This window comes from Egretta garzetta, unplaced genomic scaffold (genome assembly GCF_000687185.1).
Source record: "Egretta garzetta isolate BGI_Z169 unplaced genomic scaffold, ASM68718v1 scaffold526, whole genome shotgun sequence".
In the NCBI taxonomy this organism is placed as follows: domain Eukaryota; kingdom Metazoa; phylum Chordata; class Aves; order Pelecaniformes; family Ardeidae; genus Egretta; species Egretta garzetta.
The window spans coordinates 1,082,206-1,107,175 of NW_009259967.1; the positions used below are offsets into that span (position 1 = coordinate 1,082,206).

A 24,970-nucleotide genomic window follows, 5' to 3' on the forward strand; every position below is an offset into this window, starting at 1 on the left:
GCCAGGTAACCGTCCAGTAGGTATTTCAAAGTAAGGACGCTTGATTTACTGGTTGGCAGAAAGATTCCCAGTAATACATTAAAACAAGACCCTGCTGTAGCAAGACTTGAAAAGAGCATTCGGAAGTGGGTTGGTCTCCCACCAGAAATTTTAATAGATGAGATTCGGCTATCCCCTCCCTTCGATTTTTTTACTGGAGTACGTTGTGGGAGAACTTAAAAGCTGCTGAAAATTCAGCAACTGACTAGATAGATGGAAGAGATGGGGAGTGAAGCAAGACTTTCTGAACGTGGCAGAATCCACCCAAAAACCTGGCAGGACAATACTGGGGCAATAACAGATTGTGAAAGGTAATAAAGTGACAGGCAAAGATGTGGTAACTGCAGCCTTCCTCTCACCTCTGACATAGCAGATCTTTCCCTCTCAGACGTAGGCAGACTCTTCTCCACACAGAGGAGGCAGAGGGTGGAGCTCAGTGCCTGTATAAATTATATGTGTCCTTCATGTTATTTCAGCAGCAACAACAAGCTGTGAGCGTGTTTGTCAGCTGACAGATCTGTTACCCAAATTGGGTTTTCTGGTGCTGTCGCCATCTTGCGTGTCATGGGGAGCCCACCAGCCAAGGTAAGAGAATTGCAGCTCTGCACTTTGCTGTGGCCCAGCACCTTGCTGTTGGGGCTTCCCTGCTCCAGCTCTTGTGAGCAAACTCCCTCCTCTTTGCATCTGCTGAGATGCAGAGACCAAGTTCTGCAATGTGGCAGGGCCATCTTGAACTTTGCAAATTTACTGGTTTCCCCTTTTACCTCACAGTAACTAATATGTAAGTGAACTGGGTGAAAATGTGGCAGAAATGTGGCCTTTTTCTTTTGTCGTGAGGTGTACATGCTGGAGCGAACACCGGGAAGGAAGGGAGGGCTGGCCCTGATGGGTTTACCTCCGCGTAAAATGAAAGTGCTTTAGCCCTACTGCATGCTCTTCTCAGGATAGCACATGTTTGTTGCTTGCCCCAGCTGAAAAAACCCAACAGTTTTTTCTAGCAACAAAGCATAATTTATATAACTTTAGCTGCAGGGGAGAGTTCTAATGAGCTATTTGGCTGATTTAGCTATCTTTAATGTAATGTTTACAGTGTCTGCGATTCTAGTGGAAGTATTTCATGTCAGAAGTATTTCATGTCAGGACTCGAGTTTTCTAGTAGCGAGCTCCATTCAGAGATTTTGACTGATAGTTTTTAATATAAGTCAACAGAATTATTAGCTAAGAGTTATTTTCTCACGTATATCTTTAAAAAGTAATGGAGGCAGTGTCCAAAATGCAAGGTGTGAATTATTTACAAATTAACCACTCTTTATGTATCAAACCCTATGTCAAATTTTGCAGCAAATAAAAGAAATGTGGGCATTCATGGGTTTTAAATACAGTGAGAAACAATGTTACATGCTATGGCTTATAGAGAATAAATTACTTATTAAAAATAAAGAATACTTACTATACTTGTGCCATGGTAATATTTGCAGGTGAAGTTAAAGATTCAGGAAAGTATTGGTAGCTTGAACAGGTAGCTCAAGTGGTAGATTAAAGATATTCAAGCATCGGATGCTCTGGACAAAGAATATAAATCATAAATGTAATGTACTTTCTGGAAAAAATTTGTATCTGATCTATCTACCTGTTAGATCCAGAGCTATCTATCCATCTTAGATATAAATATGATCTATCCATTTTAAATGTCAATGTTGTCTCTAATAAGATAATTCTGGATCTGATAGATGATAGCTTACGTATAATTTTATCTAGAAAGTCTCAATTACAGCGAAAGTTCTTGCATTTCACCCTGACACTACAAATGCTATTCCGCGAGTATAGACATACTCCTGGTCGATAGGCAAGACAGCCAAAAGATTAGAGTACAAGCATAGCTTCGGGTCAGAAAGCTTCTATTCGCAAGGAAGGAGATTCATGCAATACTGCAGGTAGCTCTGCCGTTCTGTCAGGCAAATGCACTTTTCAGTATGTGTAAATTGGTAAATAGATAAGGAGATCAGAACAGAGTGGTTTTGTGGTTTGTTTAGTTTTTTTTAATATCAAAAAAACCAAGTTGTTTAGAAAAGTGTGGATGCTTTGAACTATCTAGGAAGACCTACTAACAGCTTCCCAGTTGGTTTTCTGCTGTTTAAAAAAGCTACCAAATTGGCATAGAAGTGATGGACCATATTAATTTACAACTCGCTGGGAATGCACTTGATATTGAGAACAGGATCTTTTCTCCTGCTCAGGCAAGAATAAAAACTTTTTAACAGTTCTATTTTTTGAACTACAGAATAATTTTTATGTGGTAATATACTCAGAAATCCTGTCAATACAAAGCCCTGAGGGACCCACTCATACGTGCAGAGAGGTGACTGATAGAATATGAACGGGGGATGCATCCCAAAACCACAGTGACTCTTGAAACAATCCATCAGTGATAACATGAAATTACAGTAAAAGTTTGTAACTTTTTAATTTACTCACTACCTGTTCCACTTCCAATGATAAGATTTTGGTTAATTGTGAATCCCAAGGAAAATGAGGCTTTCATGGTCATGTTCTCTCCTTCTATCCCCTCTCCTGGTTTTGTGTATTTCTTCAGTCAGTCATTTTTCCCACCAGAACTTTGCGTTCCTCTAATTTTAATGAAAATAGGCAGCTGGTTGGAAGGGCAAATTGCTCTAAGTATTCTCATTGACAGAGGGGCAAATAAACTCAGCCCATATTAGATGTTAAAGAGTCTATGTGGAAGAGAGTGCTTTGGAACCAGGCTGGTCATGAAGCTTTTTTATAGTTTAAAAGTTTGTAGCTTTAACCTTGATTTGATAAAGTGCCAAGTAGTAGTTGAACCAAATCCTCAGTATCTAAGATAAAATAAATGGTAAGAATATGCTAAATTATTACATCTGGTGTGAGATCTTCTGGAGATGTTCTGGTACTGCTTTTCTAGTACACCACTGGAGAAAGAAAAAGTACTCAGTGAAAGGAAGTAATTATTCGTGTCCAAAAGATATTGATAAAGCTGAGTGATAAATCCTGCAGCTATTTACAGAATGTCAAAAGACAGAGAGCGAACTCCTCATATAAAACTTCATATAACTCAGTGTTATCCCATGGTGATAACTCCACTCAGAAACTGCTTAGGTTTGGTGAAAGGGGAGCAAAATGCTGAGATTCCAATCAGCCTTCCAACATGTACAAAACAAGGACTTTAAAAACAAAAAATAGCAAAGAAAAAAGAGGTGGTGGTGGGAGGAGGTTCCCAGATTGCCAGGCTCTGCAGAAACTACCCATAGAAGAATAACTTTCTAGTGAAGGTAGCCATGAGATCTTGTTCAAGGAGAAGCATGGAGGGGCAATAAGAGTGAAGTTAAAGATATGAGCTGTTGGTAGCTTTTTCTTCTTTCACTGCCATCCAAAGACGGTGTTGGTAGGCTCCTCACAGATGTGAATTTTCAGTTTGTTAAGGTTTGACAGCTGTGGCAATTCTGCCATTTTAGCTTTATCTTCTGTTTATTGCCTTTTGTGTATTTTAGACCTGAAGTGGCTCCCCCCAAGCTTGCTTTGGGAGTACAGAAATGTAGATTAGCGCTAAATGCTATCAAGTGAAAAGAAGTAGGTTTTTTGTTTGGTTTGGGGTTTTTTTTGATTTTTTTTTTGTTTGTTTGGTTGGGTTTTTTTCCACTTTTCAGCCTACTCTTTAGGACTCTGAGCATGCTACCCTTAATTGGTCTGGGGTGTTACTGTCTAGGGTGCAAACACACACAGGTAGCTGAATCCTGCGCTCTGTCATTGGCCTCAAGGTGTCAATCCTACCAGAATGATGCGCTTCTGGGAAAGCTACCTTTGACTCTGGATATTTAGAGAGGGGTTTTGTTACTCTCTGTGTGCCTCTGCAGGAAACTATGGTTCTCCCAAGGAAGTGAACTAAAAAGAGCAAAACCAGTACAGCTGCAAGACTGTCAGGAGCTGCCTGGATATGGTGATTGTGCTCAACCATTTGCATTAATCTCAAAATTACATGTTGCTCTTCATGTTACGAAAATGGCAAATGATATCTCTAGCCACAATTATTTTTTCTAGAAGGGTGTTCTAGAGTGCCAGAACTTTTGGGCAAGGATGTTATTTTAGACCACCCAAATCAGACCCTAATAAGCTGAACATTAGCTCCGCCTTTTTCTGATGGAAAAAAGAATTAGCCCAATTCCGGAAGGTTGCCACAGGCTGGAGTAACTGCTGCCTTGGGAGCAGGGTAGCTTCTGGCTTCTCCTGGGGATTTGCACAGCCCTCAGGGTTTATTATGGCCACATTTACCCATCTGAATCTGCTTATCTTTTACCCTGCAACAACACAAGGACTAAGCTGGACCTAATCAGAAGTAGCCAACCATCAGCTTTGATGATGTTTCTGTTGGCGAGCAGATGTTGGGATGTTTAAGGGAAGTGATGGATATTGAAAGGGGAAAGGAGGAGGAGCAAGGCTCTCTGGCTCTAGTGGGAGAGGGTGAAAACATGACACCTGTCACAACTGAGAGACTCTGATCACGAACTGCAGATGCACCATTTTTGTAAGCAATTACAAAATTTTCATCACAAAAGGTTCAAAGCAAATTGTATATCAACATCCGTTTCTCCAGTGAAGGCAGACTCTGAGAATGGTTTGGGCTTCTGTTGAGCAAGGGGGAAGTTGATTGCAAAATAACACAGAATTAACATATTAATTAAAAAGTCAACCCTGTAATTGGCCACATAATCCAATATTTCTTGTTAATGAAACCCACTAGGAATGCTGCCTGAGTGTTCCAGTTGGTACTTCTATGTTAAATAACTATTTGCACAGGAAAATTAAAGTCAAATTTTTGCAGTGGACAACTGGAATAATATGGAAGTGACCCAGCTGGAACTTGTAATTTCCCTAATGCATTAAACTCAGAAGGTTTTAAATGTGTCAGTTTCAAATTGGAGGAAAACATAATAGAAATGATTCTTGTCACCCAAGAACAAATGCGTCTTGCGTTTTTATACAAGAAGTGTTTCAACCATCCATTAAGAGGCCAAGAGACAGAGTCATATGTGATTTTGTAGGTTTAACAACAGGGTATCTCTGCTCAGGGCGACTCTTGAATATTAACCTGAATTTAAAAAGAATGTAACTTCAAAAATCACATAATAAAATTTAATATTAAGCCTTTATTTGAACGTGCTAATTCACAGTTCAAATGGTGTCCATCTGATGTAACATAATTTACCTCTAAACAAAACTGAATGAAACTGAGTGAAGGCTATTCTCATCTCCAATAGACCTGTCCAGTAGTACCCACCCCATTTGAAAAGAATTTCAGATTAACAGTATGTTAACAGTGAGTGATTCCTACAGAGAAGTTCCTCCTTCCCCAGCTCCTTGTATCTCCAAAGTTAATCATTTCAGTGTCAGGAAAATTAATCATGGTGCTATATTTAAAAATAAAATTGTCAAATTATTTTGTTACAGTGTAATGGGATACTCTCATTTAGACAAATGGATATGATATTTTGGTCAGTGTGTAGTTTAAGCTGCCATTCAAACTAATGGAACACTTCCAACATCGTGTGGCCCTGTTTTAATTTATCAGGGGTAGCAGGACCATATGTTATTATTTCTTATTATTGCTGACAAGCCATGCTAATATGAAAAAAAAAATAGAAAAAACACTCAAAAGAAGGTGAAAAAGAAATTTAGATGTTCCAATTTGAAAAAAGAAGGAAATATTTTCCTGCTTTCAGTATTAAAATTGTCGCGTGTTTGTATATGTGCCTTTATTCAGCATTATTGGAATGTTGTTTAAAAATGACAAATACTTTCTGACCAGCTTAGGTTGGGAAGCTTAATTCTTTGTTAGAGTCAGGAACAAGTAACTTAAAATAAAAATTACAATGATAAATCTCATGTCTGGAAGCAAAGTGGCTCCATTTCCACTAGGTATTTTCAAGATATCTAATGTGGAATTTTGTGACATTATGCCTCCAAAGCAGGGTACTTTTTTTTTCCTCTGAAGGGTCTCTGTTGGGTCTATGGTCCATTCACTCAAAGTCAGTAGTGCATTCCTCTAGATGCCTTTTGGTGAACGTGGCCTACTCATGAGTGTCATGAAAATTTAGTTGAGGTACAAAGTCAGAAGCTTTTAAAGCACAGTAGTAACTGCTGTGTCCTGGCCCAGTGTCAGTGCTGTGCCAGGACCCAGGTGGGCAGCTGCAAGTTCCTAGTGTTGCCTTTCAAAGGCCCAGTATTGACCCACCTGTGGCACAGGACCCTCGGCAGATTGGCAGTAAAACCATCACCATGGCCATGAATACATCAGGTTGTGTGAAAACAGGGACCTCTAGGCTGACTACAAAAGCTTTCCACACCATCGTCTGAGTCCGTGTTTTCTTTCTGTCCTTCACTTACTCAAGCTACTTAGCCAATGGCCCAGTTTGCAATTGTGCTATCATCTTAGAATGGTCCACTTCCGCTGGAAGGTGGTCACCTCACTTCAAACAAACAAGCTGCAAGGACAGACTGCCCCCTGTACTATTCAAAATAAATAAGATTTTTGTGTTCTGAACTGATTAAACTAATTGCATTTGTTTTCTCTGCAGATGAAGTTTTGCCCCATCCACATGCTTTCTGTAAGAATCATACAAGCCAAGAACATCAAGTCAAGAGACCTGTGTGAGTTGTGGTTTGATTGTGGTTTTAGTCACCTCCAGAGTTTACACAATGAGCAATGTTCCTAAGTTCTGAAGGTATACAAACAACGTGCATAAAGCAGAGCAATAGAACTACTGATGCCAGGGCTATAATTAGATCGAATGCCTGAGGTATCATTAGATTGGATCTAGTGGCATTTCAGGGAACTGGTAAAACCCAAGACTCCCAGATGAATTTTCTGAGCCAATAAGGGAAGGTAGACCTTGTGAGGGCGTTGCAATCTGTAAATTTGCTTGGATTTGTTTGGTTTTGATCGTCGTAATGGGTATAAATCAGATCATGGACTGGAATTTTGCCACACAGGCAATGTATTTAGGAACCTTTTATAGAAATGTATCAATTATATATGATAATCAAAGGTAAAATAGAGGTTTCAAAACCACAGTATCATTCAGGGTATTTGCTGTCCTCAGATGATCAGTCATGTTAAATTAAATTGATAGTTTCTGGTTTAGGAGGGTCTCTGGAGATCCAGCCATAAGCACATGCTGAACATGCAGGCAAACCAGACTTTTCTGTGTACTTTTGTGTTTGACTTTCTATAACTCATTATCTCAGCCTCACAGCCTCCTATGGCTCCTTCTTAGGGTGTACTATGGACCAGCTCTTCAGCTGCCATTTTTGCAGAGGTCTCCTGTGGGTTCCTCAGTCAGGCCAGAGAACTTGAGCTGCCTTTTCTCACACTCTTGAAACTCTGGCCTGTGTATTCCTCTAGTGAAAAATGACATGTTCAGCCAAAAAGCCTCACTTTGCAGTGAGTTACTTGGCCTTTGCGTCCCGCCATGCAGGGCTGAGCACAACCTTGGCCAAGTGTGGATGCGAGGGAGACCAGAGGGAGCGAATCCCATGCTGGTTGAGTAACTGCCTGCTGAAGGGCATCCTGTACTCCTGTGGCAAATACCCCATAGCAGTGCCCAGAGGTGGACACTAGAAAGGTGGTAGTGTGACAAGGCCTGTATTTCTGAGTTTCAATGATCTCTTCTATCTACTCTATTGAAGGGACAGTTCCACTTTCCTGCCAAAACCTTGCGGGGCAATGTTATTCACTGCTTGATACCAGCCTGAAGTATTTAGGCATCTCGGGCTGCAGTAGAAATCTTCAGTCAAGTCCAGACTCCAGCTCTGAAAGACATCACCTTGGAGATTTCCTTTCACACCGTTGTCAAGCTTCACAAAGTAAATGTGCTTTCCCACCCCGGCTCTTCCCAAAGGACGGCTGCTCGAGGCACTGACTGCACTAACCATAAGGAGTAGATGTAGGCTGGAAGTGAGATGAAGATTTCCGACTTGCTCATGCCTTCATGTTCTGGGGACCTCGATGGCCTTTAGCTGCAACAGGCCTTCTCTAGTAGCTAACCCTTCTAGACGGCCATCGTGATCCCTCCGCATGTTTGTGTTGCTAGACTGAGCAAGTCAGTCTCCTCTGATCTTCTCCATAATATGTGTTCTCCTTTCCTGTCGTCATCCTAACAGCCCTTTTTAGAACTAGCTCTAGTTTCAGTTAAACTTTTTTTAATCATAGGTGACTGGAATTATAGGGAATATGCCTGAAGAATGGTCAGTGGGGTCTTTGATACCTTTCTCTCCACTTGGGAAACACGGCTCCTAGTGTACTTTTTGTGTGCATGCATACATTAGCAATTTGTAGTTACCCAGGTATTAGTATACCAAGATGGTTTTCCTTGGTTGCTCACAGTCAAGAGTCTCTACTTATTAAAAAAATCCAAAAGTAGTATTTATTAGTCCCCAGAATCATGGCCTTGCCCTACTTTTCACCTATAATATTGGCATCAGGTTTTTAATTTTTTTTCTGTGCAGTGACTGCATCAGACTGCTATGTGCGCTTGTGGCTGCCGTCTGCTTCAAACGGAAAGCTTCAGACCAAAACCATCAAGAATTCTGACAACCCTGTCTGGAATGAGACCTTCTACTTTAGGATTCAGAGAGAAGTTGAGGTAGTAAAAAAATAGAAATTTCACTGTGTTGAATAGCTGGGAATCCTCAGTTGACACTCTGTTGATCAGCTGTGCTAAATAACTTAAGAAAATGTTTGTGTAACAGAATTTGCAACTGCCAGGTTAGCCCAAAAGAGCAAACATACGGTGTAGTGTTGTCCTCAGCTAGTTATAGACATTGGTGATATAAATGCCTGCATCTGAGCTAGTCCAGACTCCCTTTGTTGTTACCTGAGAGAAATAAGTACTGCTGTAGCATTTCTCATCTGGGCTATTTTTGGTGGTTAATTTAGAAAGAGCTTTCCCTGTACTGGTTGTAAGGGAAGGGTGGAGGAGTTGCTGTGGAGTAGACACCATATTTAGTCCTACCCTAAGCTGTGTAGTTAAGAGAACTTTGGGGACAAAGAAACTGAGTAAGCATGTTCTTTGGATAGATTATCAGTGTGGTGCAGAGTACTGACATCTTTTCTGTCTCAGGATAGTGGGAGCTTTCTGTTAAAGGTAGTTGTCTTCTATTCCATGCTAAGTTTCCCAAGGTTGGGTTTAATGATGGTGTTCCACATTAGCAAACTCCTGAAGGAAAGGTTTCTTTATTCTTACCCTCTGTGCTAGTCAATCAGCTGCAAAAGTCTATAGCCATTTTTTTTCATTCTCTGTAATAGCAGCTCAATAGGAGTTCTTATTTATTTTCTTCTACTACCAGAACATTTTAGAATTGGCAGTGTGTGATGAAGATCCACTCACCAAAGATGACATGCAGTTCACAGTTCTATTTAATATTGCTAGAATCAGACCTGGAGAGACACTCCGTGAGACATTTGCTTTGAAGCCAGAGGTAAGGACTGAAAATACACGGAGAGATCAGCAAGACCTCGTTGTCCACATTGGCTTCCGTGTTAAGTGAGGTTTGGGTCTGCATAAACGGATATCCATATGTATTGGTATCATTATCAATATTTCATCAAAACAGGTATTGTTGTGCTGGATTTTTGTGACTTCAGTAATCTCTTTTCACAGATTCAGAAAATAAAGACGCTTCTCTCTCATGCCCACCATCTCTGTGGGGGCAAAATAAGTTAATAGATAGCATCTGTAAATAGTAATTTTTATCTTTTATAATCCAACTAAGTAACTTCCTTAGCTTTTGGCTTTATTCCACTTTTGCCATGCTGAGAGGACATTTCCTCTTAAATGGCAACTGTTATTGAAAATATGAAGACAATCCACTCACCACTTGAATTAAATGATTCTTTGAGGCTTCCCCTATTGATGTTCATGCTGGGTTTCTTTCCAAGTGATGCAGGTTTCTGTGACCCATAGTAAAAGGACACCTGTTCTGCTAACTTCTTTGGTATTCTGTTAAGAAGCCCATGAAAGAGAGTTGTCCAGAGAACAAAGCTGGGGTAGGTCTGTGACAACTCCTGGGCTTGTCTGAGCTGTAGCTGAGGTATGGCTACAGGCTTATTGCAGGAAGCGGGCAGTCCATCCCCAAAAGAACAATTACTTCCCTAAATCCTGAAAGCTGTTAACATGGGTCTTCCTAGTGACTCTGCGGGCTGGTGCCACACACTTCTCAGCCAGTGGGTGAGTTGCTGGGAAACAGAATGATTCAATAACCATCCCAGTCTAGAGTGCTCTTGCCTACTTGATCTCTTCTGGATTGGGTGTGAATGTGATTTAATGGTTTGTATGTGGAAATTACACTGGCGTTAGCCACAGTTGTTGCTGGGCTTCAATGCCTTTACCCCCACGTACACCATCTTTGCAGAAAGCCATTACATTTCTGTTTCAGTCAAGCTTTTCCTCTTTGATTGTATCTCTGGAAATATGTCTAATTCTACATATCCCACAATGGGAGAATATTAGTCTTCCCAAGTCTGTAGCTTCCACTGAAACCTCAGCTTTGGAAAGAGGCCATGTACAACTGTTTTGGCCACATTAGCAGAAGAGATGTCAGCTGTGGAAGTGCTTTTTATATGTGTCTATAGTGCCAAATTCTTGCAGCCTCCAATAATCCATATTTATTTTACCATTTTCTTTTTAGAAGGAGACGTGCACTAAGAAATGGGAAAATTTGGAAGTGGAATTCTGGATGGAAAGAATGTGAGTAAAATTCCAAAGCTGAAAGTTGTAGACCTGCCAGGGAGCAATAATATGTCAGAGAAAGAGGAACTTCTTCCAGCTCTTCCTCCCAGCAGTGAGCCAAAATTACTGTTTCAAACTTTTTTTTACCTTAACTTCCCCAGTTAATTCTGCCTTTCAGTGTATTTCATACAAATCTTACCTCCTGTTGGACGTGTATATCCTAATCATGGAAGTGCAGTAACATTGGCACGATGTGATAAGTTGTACACAAGTTGCATGTAAAGCTTAACAGAGTTTAATATTAATTGACCAATGCCTGGAACACGGTGGTGTTTCTAAAAGACAAGACAACTTGTCTTGCATTATTATTGCGATATGTACAGAGTTATGTAGACAGTATTAGAAAAGTCACCCGTTAGGCAATAGCTTAATTAAACTGAAAAAACATATAATCAACAAATAATAAAATTAAGACCATCCCCCTCAAAGTGGTAATCAACATTGTGTGGAGAAGAACAAATCCCATAAGATAAACTTCATCTCTCTTTTAAATGCTATCCAAGTTTGGTTGAAAAAAACCCCTAAACTACGCGTTCTGGCATATTTGAGTTTAGCATTACCAAAAAAAGGAATATAGTCCAGTCAAAACTGACTAACTGCATGATTAGAAGAAGGAACTGTAAATAAGGCTTCTTATTCTTAAACATGGAAAAGCTGCAGAAGAAAATCACTGGTGTTCTTGGTTAATTCCTCCCACGGTGAAATTCGAGAGAATCTATTTAATTTATCTATGAGAGGTACCTTAAGAGATGGTATAAGCATCTCCTGCAAATGTGGAAGCAATCACAAACGGATATATAAAAAGCACAGAATGAGATGCAGTGCTTGGAAACTGGACTGAGCAGATTCAGACTAGAAATAAGAGGAACATCTTTCACCATTCAATTTATAAGGCACGTGGGGGATTCTCCATCCTTGGAAGTCAAACCTAGTTTTTTACATTTAAATACATTCTACAGCTGAAGTAGAAGTTTTAAGGCTGGAAGTGGTGCTTGGTAAAATACCTTGGACTTTGCAGAAAGTCAAAGATTATATACTACATAACTTTAATGGTCCTTTCAGATATATGAAGGCACTTATGAATGTGTGTAACATAGTGATGTTGGAGTATTGGCCTTAATGAGAGATGCTGTTAGACTCTATAGGTTATTCATAGTGTTAAATGACTACATCCATTCCGTGACAGACCTAGGTCTTGCAAGGTAAAATATCTGGGACAAAGACTTTCTATTACCTCTGTGTTTTCCAGTCATATATATTGCATAGTGGGAGCTAATTCCTGTTTCCTGTTTGTTTGTGATCAGTTGTAAATTACAATCTGGAACAGTCAGAAACGTCTTTCCTAATAAGTATTTGCAGAATACATTAATAGTAGTCTTTGCTTTCTCTAAGTCATATGGTCATTTGTTAACAGCAGGACATGATTCCACATAGATCAATACGTCTTTATTCTGCTGTATCTTAGTGTATAGTTTTAAGCATTGGTATTTTTATGGCCTCCCCTGCCTTGCTTCTTGTTTGGCTACTACATTTTGGTTCATGTGCCTAGCAGGTGATTGTGTATTACATCTTTTAGGAAACAAATTGTGATGCTAACATAACTATATTCAATTTTAAGCAGAAAAGGTCATAAAACTATTTTAAAAAAATACCAGACACTCACACAGCTTTTGTTTGTTTTTTGATTTTGTCCTTTCAGTCCCGGCCCTCCAGAGCACCTGATTACCAATGATGTCCTAGTGGTAAGGATCACATATGAATTTAGCTTGGGGTGACTTTTCCGCATTTTGATTCTCTCCTCTTCTCCCCAACCATCTGACATTATATAGACAGAACAGAAGCTACCATGATAGATAAGAGCGTGGTGTGCATTCTAAAGTGAAAGATGTGGGACAGTTCCCATTTGTTATGGCTTAACTTTTGCCCTCTCCATGCAAAAATAGAAGCTGTGTTTCTTGAAGTCCTCAGGTATTACAGATGTCAATATTTTGACCAGCTGTGGTTTGTTAATGTTGCAGAAACCCATATTTGTTGGTGTCCAAAGTGAAGACTGCTTGTGTTTCATGTAATACAGTATGGCACTTCACGAGAAAAACAAATATTATAAAAGGGATGAGACTGTAGTAGGCAATAGTAGGTATTCAGTGTGCTTATGACTGGAAGGTTATCTAATGTAACAGCTTTTTGGGAAATGAGTTTTTTAATAAGGAGTTATTTTAGGCGTTGAAACATAGAGTCCTCTTTTGCTATTAGTCAGCATGTGGTACATCACCTGTCTCCTTGGGCTGGCCCAGCAGCTAAGGAGTACAAAGTACTTCATGCCAACCACTCCAAGCCTGTGCATGATTTCCAGATGCTAGCCTTTAATACCCCTGAGGCAAAGGAACACGTATTCTATTCTTTTCCCCTCATTTTCTGTGTGAGGCATAAGAGCTGTAATGATTGGCATGCGTTGTTCCTGAAATGGCTTGGAAAACTGTCCTGGCATGAGTTAATAAAGGTGAACTGGAATGACTCAGGTAGAGGGTAGGGTAGAATAAATCCATGATCTCCCTACATCGGGACCAGCCAGAAGATGCCGTGTAGACTAATCACTGCCACAATACACAGAAAGTCATCATCAGGTGGTTTTCCCCCACCCTTCCTAAATAATTATCACATATATGTGTAGCTGTTTGGGCAACGTTTGTTGTACAGAGTTTCCTGATTTGGGGATAATTTGAATGGGTATAACAACCCCTGGCAATGCACCACTGTATGGACAAGCTAGTTCTGAAGCAGTGTAAGTGGGCTACTGTCCTGGGATAATGAGCTCTAGATTTCCTCTTGTGCGGCTGGATTGCTTCCAGCACTGAGACCAGTTTAGTTGGCTCTATATTATAGCTGGTGGTTGCCTGCATGGTGTTCATTATTTGCTGCAGATGTGGCATTTGCTATCTTCACACTTTTCCCACTCCTGTCTTTTACAGTCCCGTGAGGTTTGCTGCTTGGAAGTGCAAGTGGACATTAATGAAAGCAGGAAATACTTGAAAGGTATGCCGACTTCTCTGTGAAGCGAAGACACGACCAAATCAGCCCTATCATAGTCATTCGGACCCAGATGGAGGCACTTTAGGATACAGAGATGACAAAGAATGTTCTAAAGACAATAAAACGTAAAGCAGTGAAGGTCCCTGAACTGCCTCTGGTTGTAACGCTGATCTCTGTGTCTTTTCCTTGAAGCTCCCAAGTTTGGACGCTGCTGGAAGTATGAGAGAGTGCTGACTATGGGAGCACTCCAAGCTATGGGGTAAATGCAGTAAATACCAGTTTCTGTGCTGTAGGAGACTTGCCAGTGTGGCAGCTGACAGAGGAGTTACCACAGAGAATGACTCCAGCAGAAAGTTTACCAACTTTGTTAGCTATTTTGCCTGAACAGCAGTATTATTGTCTAAACAAATCTGTTTTCCCTAGAGGGTAAAAATCTCGTGCTTACGGTGCCTGCATCTCATGAGGGAACACAGAAAACTACAGAGGACACAGATACTTTCTACTTCCATTGCGTGAAGGCTTGGGAACCAATTCTAAAAGTCAGGCTGCAGGTAATGGGCACCGTACAACACCACTGTTCATACTGCTCGCTTATTTCTGGTGTCACCAAAACAGTAAAGAACTGGATTGTTTCTGTTCTGTGAATAAAAAACCCCATGTTTTTTGATCTCTGTAGAAAGTTTCTGATAAGGAAGATGACAACAGCAATTTAAGTGACACCTTAACAGTACCACTGAAATTTCTCCCTGTTGGACATAAAGTGAAAGTAACCCTCCCTGTAAGACATGTAAGTGCTTCACCATTTATATGATCTTTTGGAGAGAAGAGGAGAGTAACCCTCAGTATTTAACACCATAACATTAAAAAAAAAAATCAATTAGTAAGTCTGAGTGAGAATTTTGTGCAAATACAAGTTTTCTGTGAAAAAGGTTAATTTTCTCAGAGAAATATCAATTTTCTGTCAGTGAGTAAATGATCAGGAATTCATGCTGGGCAATTTTAGATGCATTTAAGACCAATCTTTGCTGTCCTTACACAGTTAAAGGAGAATATTCAATACCCCTAGCAAGGCTTTGGGATGCCCCACTGCTCTTTATCAAGCCTGGGTGGCTGGCTCAGTTTATATACCTAAATTTTAGATGGCTAAAGTTAGGTGAGTTGAACCTTACCCTCAGAGAATAATTCTGTCACATTCTTCCATGTGTACAGTCAGGATGGTAACTGGTGGGGAGGTACAACTCTAAGTTGCTTTAAAAGCAGTAGTAATGCTGTTGTGTGGCCAGATGAATCTGTTGACAATAGCCAGGCATCCTTTCCCAGACCTTGCAGCAAATGAGACACAAAAATAGGAGGAGAAGAATTTCTCAGCAGGCTTTCCTGTAAAGAGAAGGGAGAATGAGTGTCTGTTTTGCCCTTAGTGATTCCCCACCACTCTGTTTGGACTCTCTTTTACCTCCAGTAAAAGTTTTTGGAAGGATGTGGTGACTTGTGTGTCCCCTTCTATCACTGTCTTTATCTGGCTGCTGTTCTTCATCCTCAAGAATAGGAGGGTGGCAATGGGATAGTGCTGCTGGGTTAGGATGGTTCATGGAAGTATGTGCACAGTGAGGAAGGAATCCCGTTCATCTAGCCACTTCGACTCCTCCTGCCTCTTTTACTTCTCTGTAGAATATTTTTGGTGTTTAGTTTCTTTCCTTCTCTTTCCTGCTACAGTTTTCCAAAAAAGCATATGCAGGGTGGTAGTGGTGGGGTGTTCCAGGTGGCACGGAAAATCTGGATTTCAAAACTTCTCTTTTTCCCAGTCATTCATGTTCCTGGTCTCATTTCTTTGTTTTACAGAATGTGCCACTGCAGTTGTATCTCCAACTAAATGATTGGTAAGAGGACTGTTTTTTTCTCTAAAGGTTTTATTGCTCTTTGAACTGTGAATTCTAGAACAGAATATCCTTTTTTTAGATACACAGCATGCACTGGACTACGGGCAAAATATAACAATAGTTAAGTCACTATTAAAGAGTCACCACAACAGATCAAAGTTAAATGTCCTTGGGGCAAAAGAGTCATGGCAAGGTGCAAAAAAAAATTATGAGAATTTCAAACAGTGAAGAAACTTAGTTACTGAGTGTCCTTTGTGTCAAAGAACCAAAGACTGAGTTTGGAGGCTTCTTCGAAAGGGACACAGGAGCGGGAAGAAGGCAGAGGGAAAAGGTTATTTCAAATAAGCAAACCAGCCAGAGTCCATGCGTTACTCAAACCACACAGGTGTCCTTAAGAAAACAGATTTGTGGCTCTGATGATATCAATAGAAAGAAGCACAAGCTATGGAAGACGGTGTGTTATGCTGTAAAATAATGAGACAGACAACAAATAAACCAAAATTATTTGAGTATGTTCTTCATTGTTCTGTTTCTGTATAAATGTGTGGTACAAATCCCCATGAAAGACCTTGTTAGGTTCAAGTCACCTTTTGCTCAGAAATTATATGAAGCAGAAATAGAAAGGATTCAGCTTACAAAGCTACTGAAAGACAAAAAGGAGCCTTTCTTTTTTAATATTTACTATCCTTAGCTGGCAGTAAAACTTACACTGAAACACCAGAAAATAAAGAGACCATGTAGAAGCAAGGCAGTTGATTTCTTTGCAACTGGAAGCTGCATTTCTGTCTCTAAATCTGAACATGAATCATGATTTCTTATGATATTTAATAGACTGCAGTTGCTGAAAATAGATCCATATGCATTTTAAACACCAATCCTGTGCCTCTGGATTTATTTATGTTTCAGCACAGAAAAACTAGATGTGCGCTTAGGGTATGATCTGTGCCAAGAAGAGCAAGAATTCTTGCAAAAAAGGAAGAGAGTGGTTGCCAGTGCCTTGAAAAGAGCTCTTCATCTGGAAAGAGATCTACGTGGACACGAGGTCTGTGAGTTGGAATCCAAGCATGGGATGTGGGCCTATTGAATTAGGATTGGCACAACTCCCCTCAAAATTTCTAGTAGTTTTTGTATGTTGATGACAAACCCATTGATCTGATAATGGCAGCAGAACAGAAATTCTCAGTGTGGCACACCCCATACTCATCTAAAATTTCAGCTCAGCTATTCGTGCCTCCATTCTTTTCAATGGGTCAAATTCCCAAGAATTTGGGAATATACCACTCTTCAAAGCTAGAGTTTCCAACAGTGTGATGCAGTGGGTCAGCAAGATATGAGGCATTGGTACATTGTGTTAGACACAGCCTAGCCAGGCAACCCACACCAAGTAGAAAAACAGGAGTATTTGAAATCCACCTCACACAGATATTTATGAAATCATTGTAATGTCCCTTAAGGCTTACCTTTTTTTTTGTTGTTGTTTTCAGAACACTTTTCACAAAAAGTCAAAATTCTTTAGGGTGGCGAAAGCACATTTTATAACAAGCTCCAGCTGAAGTATGTTTTGTTGCCAAGATCCAGGGTGAATTTTTAAGTGAACATTTATTTTCTTGCTGGAATTATATTTGTTGATGCTGTCCAAAGAATCACTTTGTTTGCTTAACATATTTTTTATGAACTCTTCTCAGGACTTCCTTGAATCCATTCTTAAATACATTTATTGCACTTTTTGTTATTTATAATAAAATCATATAATTATCTGTTATTAATCATTGTAATTCCAATTATAAAGAACAAGGGGAGGAAGGAAAGTCAAAATCACTGCGTATTCAAACTCATCCAAGCTTTGGGATTAAGGGAACCCACTGAATACCTGGAGGTTAATTTAAAGAAGGTACTGGTAAAGACTGGCTGAATGTTGACTTACTTTCATTGTCCACCAATGGAGTCTGCTGAGGAAGTTATAAGAGCTGTAACTGGACTTTTCCAAGTAGGCAAGTGAGTAACTTTTTGAAGATAATACTTATGTTTTGAACAGGTCCCAGTAATAGCTGTTATGGCAACAGGCGGAGGCCTCCGAGCAATGTCAGCTATGTTTGGCCACCTCTTAGCTCTTCAGAAGCTAAATCTGTTGGACAGTGTTACCTATCTCACTGGGGCTTCTGGCTCAACATGGTGCGTATAGAAAATTAGTTTTGTATTTAGAATGACTGTGACACTGCATTTCCACGCAGTGAGAGAGATCCATCTCTTTTGAAGTCTTAACGTTGTTAATAAGTGAATGTAATTCCCTGGTAAAGCTATTACTGTTGGCTCTCGATCATAACTTCAGTTTAGGCTTGCTGAGTCTCTTCTTTGATGAAATTGGTTGGTAAATATAGTAATTTTCCAGACCCATCCAAATAAATGGATGATTTTCTCACCTTTCTGTTCCTTAGGACCCTAGCAGACCTGTATGAGCATGCCGACTGGTCACAGAAGAGTCTGGAGGGGCCACTTAAGGCAGTGAAAGAACAAGTGACAAAATGCAAGTTTGATCTCATGTCTATAGAGCATCTGAAGTATTATCACAAGGAACTCGCTGAAAGGGCAAAAGCAGGACATGTGTCATCTTTTACAACTCTGTGGTCACTCATTCAGGAAATGTTCTTACATGAACGGGTATGTACATGGTCCTGCCACACGTTTGGGAAACATCCACTCATTTTCTTTAGAGCTTTATTCTTCGAGGACATGATGTAATGTGTGGAACAAATCCAAAGTGACTGAGGCATCCCGGTGTGATTTGTAAATAATGACAGAGGATCTTGTAGCGAGGATTTTCCAGGGCAGGTAATGGTTTGAAGGTGCCTCTGTACTAGGGTGCCCAGCAGCTGGCAACTTCAGTAGGGAAACTTTCAGAAAGAACTGAGCAATCCCCCCAGAAAAGTCAGGTCTTTTAAAGTCTGATTCTAGTTTGACACTTCAAAGCTAGAGTAATCTGTCCTCATGTGAACATTAGTTTCAGCCTTAGTAAAGATCTGTAGGATGCAGGCAATCAAGGCACTTAGGTATTAATGAATCATAGAATCACAGAATCATAGAATGCTTTGGGTTGGAAGGGACCTTTAGAGGTCATCTAGCCCAACCCCCCTGCAGTCAGCAGGGACACCTTCAACTCGATCAGGTTGCTCAGAGCCCTGTCCAACCTGACCTTGAATGTTTCCAGGGATGGGGCCTCCACTACCCCTCTGGAAAACCTGTTTCAGTGTTTCACTACCTTTGTTGTAAAGAATTTCTTCCTTATATCCAGTGTAATGAAGAGGTTGCTAGGTATCAAAAAGGCAACCAGCAAGGAAAGAGCAGGAACACGAAGGAAGAGGTGTCTTGTAAAAATGTGACTCACAGAGTCTTCCGGGTTGTAAAACATCTGTTATCTATCTGTACTCAGGTAGATTGTGTCAGTGGTTTTGCCTTACACTCTTCCAGAGATTTACTGTGATTTTTTTATATCTCTGATTAGCCAAGAAAGTACAAACTCACAGACCAGCGCAAGGCATTGGAGCATGGACAAAACCCATTGCCTTTCTATGCAGTCCTTAATGTGAAAGAGGAAAAGTTCAGTACTTTCAAATTTAGAGGTAAGTATTCCTAGAGTTTCATCTGACTCTGTGTAGGGACTGAAGAGAATTTGGAGGGAGGGTGCATGTGTGTGGAGAATAAAATGGGAACACATAAGTTGCTCTCCCTGACTCAGTAGTCATCTTTCAATAAAATGTTTGTCTTTTTTGCAAACTGCTGGATGTTGATTAGAAAGAGCAGATCTACTGGATAACATCCTCAGGCACGAACAGGGCATTTCTGAAGATCTGGGCTGAAGTTCTAGTTTTGCCACAGACATTGTGAGTGAGTGTGAGCAAAGCAAAAGCGTGACCTTTTTCTGCCTCAGTTCCACACCTACGAAATGGCTTTGATGGTTCCTTAGTTTGTAGAGGTGCTGTGAAATGTAATTGTGACTTCCCTAAATACTGCACTGATGAGGGTATGAAGATGGAGTGGAGTATGATTGCTATGATGGGTGTGATATGACACCCTTTAAATCAACACAGGCTACATTCAGCAAAAGGCATTAAAATGAGCAAATACTGGCAAGAAAAAACAGTTGAGTACTTATATTTGGTTAGGTTTGTAGCTATTGTTCTACTGCAATACCTGTACAGGACAGCTTGAGTCAGGAAACTGCACAGCCATGCCATGCTGTGATACTTTCTGGTTTGGAGCTGACGTGTCTTCAGGCTGCTTTGTTATATCATGTACACTGACAAGTTTGGGTTAGTAGAGGTTTCATGCCAGTCATTCCTTGCAGGTTGGATCATATTTGCATGTTGCACATTTGATGCTCTTGATTTAGGGAGGCAAGTGGGATCCCAAAATCTTTATACAGAAACACATATCTAAGCTTTTGAAGCTAACGTTAGACTCTTTCTGAGGTGAAAAAGCTAGTTCCTTTTGTATGCAAATCATCTCTCAGTTTGTATGGAACTAAACAGTGTAGTTTGCAATACAAAGCTACGGATAGCACAGAGCTGCTGAGGCAAAGCAAGATTCATGGGGCTTGTGGATAGCTTTGTCCACAGGGGAAGGCTTCGTTTTCCTATTTTTATTACAGTGAACTTGCCATGTGTCAATTCTTTTGTAGAGTGGGCGGAGTTCTCCCCTTATGAGGTGTCCATACCAAAATACGGAGCCTCCATTCGTTCAGAATATTTTGACAGTGAGTTCTTCATGGGAAGGCGAGTGAAGAAGCTGCCAGAATCTCGGATCTGCTATCTGGAAGGTGACCTAGCAGTGCAATATAGTTAATCACAACACGGTAGAAAGCATGGTACTAGCTACATCTGTGTGCAACACTCCTTGCCAGCAGGTCTGCTCTAGGTCTTGATTCGTTGGGCTTTTTACCCCTTTTTGTGCACTTCTGCTCTTTGTAAAGCTTCTTTCCTCCTGTCCTCCCTTTTAACCTGGGCAGATTTGGGAAAGTTGCAGCATGGTTCCCCTTCCCATTTTCTGAACCAAACAAGAAAACAGAGAAGGCAAGTTGAGGAAATAATAAGCCTTTCTTCCCTGACCAGTCATCAACTCTTCAACTTCATCAACTGTATTTCTAGACAATGCATTGCTGGGGTAGAATTGGAAGGAGCTGAAAATAATACGTAACTGATCTAGAACAACCCACAAAGGTGAGAACCATCTGAGCTTTGTAGGTTGAGAATGGTGTCACTAATCGTCCCTGTCCATAAGGATGACGTAAGCCCTTTTAACCTCCAACAACTGCTTTGACTGGTTCTTCTGCCTCTAAAGGCAATGAAAAGGGGAAAAGCAGCCCCGGGCAGATTTTAAATCCTTGTCAGAATTTTAGCTTTTGATATGAAAAACAAGGGTCCAGTGGAGACAAAAATTGTATTTCTCTCACTGTGAAGTCTGCTAGAAACTGAATTTGTTCCTCATGTGAGTACCTGGCATGAGGCTTAATGACAAAGGATAGTTCTTTCTTTTCCAAAAGTGGACTCGCATATGGAGCCAATTCTATTTTGATCCTGGACCATTTGAACTCCACAGAAACAAAACATGCCTGAAAAGAAAAAAAAAAAGAGTCTTAGATAAATCTAAAGAGTAAATCAGTTTCCAGAAGGGTCTTACGCTTATATGGTTTTACCATGCCTTCAAAGCCTGCTTTCTTTCAGAGGTACACAGTAAACACTCTATAACATAATTTGGGTGACTGATACCTCTTATTTTGTTACTCTGTACTATACACACAGTGTGTGTAGCTATCTCTTGAGAAAGAGCACTGAAGTGCTGATACCATTATGTTTGAACTCTGTGAGACCTACTGCTTAAGCTGTGTCATGACAGGGTCAGTTCACATGGGCCAATAATACATAGCATGGATACTTGTAAAAGTGGTTAACGTGATGGTGCAGTATTTTTCCCGTGTGGCTTGATTTGCAGGTCTTTGGACAAACATCTTTACTAGGAATTTGCTGGATGGCTTGTACTGGTCCTCAAATTCAAATGAATTCTGGGAACGATGGGCCAAAGATGTGGTAGATATAGGTAAGAGTTTCAAAATCAGTATTTGTTTTTGACCAGACAGTGCTTCCTATTCAGGAGAGGATTAATAAAGATACACTATTGCTACTGTTTGTGACTAATCTCTCACATGTTCTCCCTAAATTGCTGCAAGTTAATTTTCACCTGTATCAGAATGATCACTGTGTGTTGTTTTTATTTTATTGTATTTTATTTTATTGTATTTTATTGTATTTTATTTTATTTTATTTTATTTTATTTTTAACCCAGAGGCACACTTCATGCTAGTTACAAACATTTTTCATTTGAAATTTGCTCATGGGTTGTTAAATTACTCCTCCCGTGACTGCAAACAAGAAAGGTGGCTTTTACTTGTAGGCAAAAGTACAAAGCCAGTGTGTCATTTGAAAGAGTAAAGGACAAAAGCTGTGTGCTTGCCTTAAACAAAACCAAATATCTCTCTATATAGATGGGATTGGTCATGTGCATATGTTTTCAAGCAGACTGCAAGAAACAGGGAGGGGAGGGACCCACAGGAAGACAGCAAGGGCAGCTAGCCAGAAAAGGTGCCCAGCAGAACAGAGGGCTGATTTTTTTTCCTCACAGTTCCTTCTCTTTTTCAGAAAAACATTCCCCCGAGGATGATGTCACTATCATCGAGCCTCCATCTTGTTTGTCAGGGAAGTTGTATGAAATGTTTCAGGACATTATGACCAAGCGTCCACTACTGGCAAAGTCTCATAACTTCCTGAGAGGCTTAGAATTTCATAAGGACTATATCCATCAGAAAAAATTTATTGAATGGAAAGGTAACTGCAACAAAGAGTTAGCTGCAGTGTGCAGGTAACATCTCAGATATTTTTTTCTTTAGACTTTGGAAATCTCACATTTAGAGATATTTTCTCAGGGTTTGGAAATCTGCTGAGATGCAACTATGTTCATGGTGTCTGTTTCTTTAGGGTAACAGGTTAAAACAAACTAGGCCATGGGCCACTCTTTCACCTCCTGAAGATATCTGTAATTTGTGTCCAAGCATGCTCTTCTACAGGAAGTTTGTCACTTGGATAGGTACAGTAGTCAAAAGATTCAGAAAGGGTAGAGCCTTTTGAGGTCAAGAAACTAAGGTACACCGGAAGCATAAAATGGCAGGTTATTATGTGGATCAGATGAAGGGAAGGACAGGCTGCAAGCATGTGGTTGCCCATATGTGTGGTATTTCTGCCTGATGATTTATCCATCAAGAAACGATTCTTTAACCCTCCAGAAACAGAAATGCCAAGATCCAACAACAGAAAGTTAAAGCCACGGAGGTTTAGACGGTATAAATTAAACAAATAGAATGTGTAGACTTGATGTATAAATTGAACAGCAGTTTTCTTTGGCCTGTGCTCTGCAGGCAGGCAAAGTAAACAGTCACAGTCGTTTTACCGCAAAATCTGTGAAATGATCAGTGAAATGATAGCAACGTGATGCAGCTGAGGTTTTGTGCATCACAAACCTTCCTGTAATCCCAGCATCCTCATTTATTCCGTAAGCAGGTAGCAGTGTGGGAGGACCCCACTTTATTAAGGTTAATCTCACTTCAGCAAGAAAACATGTTCTCTGCCTCCTCGGAGTCCTTCTCTTTGGCAGCTTGTGTTTTCTTTCCCCTGTTTCATGCAAGTTACAACGCTTTTTGTCCCTGGCTGCCATTGCTGCATGGTTTGCTGACAATGGCAAGAGATGGTGGAGCTTTTTTGTGGAATAAGGCAGAGCCCACAGTGTGCTAAGTGCTTTCATAATGTTCAGTAAGCAAAAAGTCCCTCTTCTGAAGGGGTCTGCTCTAAGAAAACAAGTGAGAGAAGGAGAAAACAAGTAGCATAAGAAGGGTGGGTGAGAGAAGGAGCAAGCGAGTAGCTTAAGAAGGCGGAAGAATGATAAAATTGTCAGTCAGTAAATGTTTAAAAAAAAAATCATTTTCCTTACATTTGCTGACTAGCAGTTTTGTAAAGGCAAATGGGTAGAAGCAGATTTGAAGGAGAATTTGGAGGAAGAGTGCATTGGGACACTTAAACACTACCTCAGGGTAGATATTCTACAAATAAAGTAAAGTAAGTGGAAAGCATGAAGTCTGGAGTGGGAGAAGGGAAACTGGAAGTCTGGAGTGGGAAAAATTAGCAGATTTTTTTTATCCTCTTTCGGCTGCCTGCATGAGACCAAGCTAAAACCGGGTATAGATCCATCTCTAGGAACAAGAGGAGATGCCAGGTCTGTGAGCAGAAATGATAGTCTCGTGGTAGGTGAAGTCTCCAGAATATAGCTGTGTTTTAAAGGCTTCCCTGCAGCTCAGGTTATCTGACACGTTAAACCAAGGCTTTAAATGCCATGTGAAAAACCTAATTTTCATGGTGAAAAATTTGAGAACTCGTAGCTTGGAATTAGTGTGATGTGTTTACAGTAGGGTTCATTCTTCCAAGGGAATTCCTGGGGCAGGACTTCTTTAAAGTGCCATTTTGGGTGTGGGATGGAAGAAGAGGCTCTCCCGAGGAAACGCCTACTTCTAGTTCACATATCCAGCCATGAATAAATGCTGCACAGTTCCATCTCCTTGATAAGAAAAACGGGGGTAATGGAATTTCAACTAAAAATATTCAGCAGGCCAAATAAAACTAAAAAGTACAAACTGTTTCTTCTGTGAGGGACTGCAAGCAACTGCCTCTCATTACAGCAGAATCTGTGAATTCCCAGCAACCATGAATGCTAAAATAAGCAAATAATTTTGTAAAGACCTGACAGTGAGGGAATGGAAAAAATATGAGTTATTACTTCAAGCTGCTGTCAAACATTCCAGGCTGTGGAACAAGCTAGAGTTATTCTGCATGGTTTAAATCAACACTATAGAATGAGGCCAGGGAGGTACATGGATCAAAAGAAGTGAAATGCTGGAACTTACCTGCAGTATTTCTGTGATCAATGGTTTCTTAAAATACCTAAGCAGAAATGATTTAAGGCTCAAGGGGTCTGCTATGGTCTTTGCTACCTCATTTAGTGAACTTGAGGAACAGTCTTAAACCAGTATTTTGATATTTCAAACCATGGCAGAATGTTTCTTGTTTCATGGGACTAGAAATGGTACCAGGGGAACAGCAGCGGACTTGC

General features: G+C 40.4%; 1 protein-coding gene across 1 annotated transcript in view; it reads left to right on the top strand.

The window, feature by feature from the left end:
• The first annotated feature begins 576 nt into the window (after window positions 1-576).
• The window catches only part of LOC104127570 (cytosolic phospholipase A2 beta), a 29,813-nt gene continuing 5,419 nt past the window's right edge, over window positions 577-24,970 (top strand). Inside the window, 18 exon segments of the mRNA XM_009640251.2 lie at window positions 577-624; window positions 6,648-6,720; window positions 7,759-7,935; window positions 8,578-8,714; window positions 9,418-9,549; window positions 10,759-10,817; window positions 12,559-12,601; window positions 13,829-13,892; window positions 14,313-14,440; window positions 14,566-14,676; window positions 15,729-15,766; window positions 16,673-16,808; window positions 17,802-17,938; window positions 18,202-18,424; window positions 19,266-19,383; window positions 20,442-20,579; window positions 21,752-21,856; window positions 22,456-22,641. Coding sequence (XP_009638546.1) covers window positions 604-624; window positions 6,648-6,720; window positions 7,759-7,935; window positions 8,578-8,714; window positions 9,418-9,549; window positions 10,759-10,817; window positions 12,559-12,601; window positions 13,829-13,892; window positions 14,313-14,440; window positions 14,566-14,676; window positions 15,729-15,766; window positions 16,673-16,808; window positions 17,802-17,938; window positions 18,202-18,424; window positions 19,266-19,383; window positions 20,442-20,579; window positions 21,752-21,856; window positions 22,456-22,641 — 2,026 coding nt within the window. The 5' untranslated portion in view covers window positions 577-603.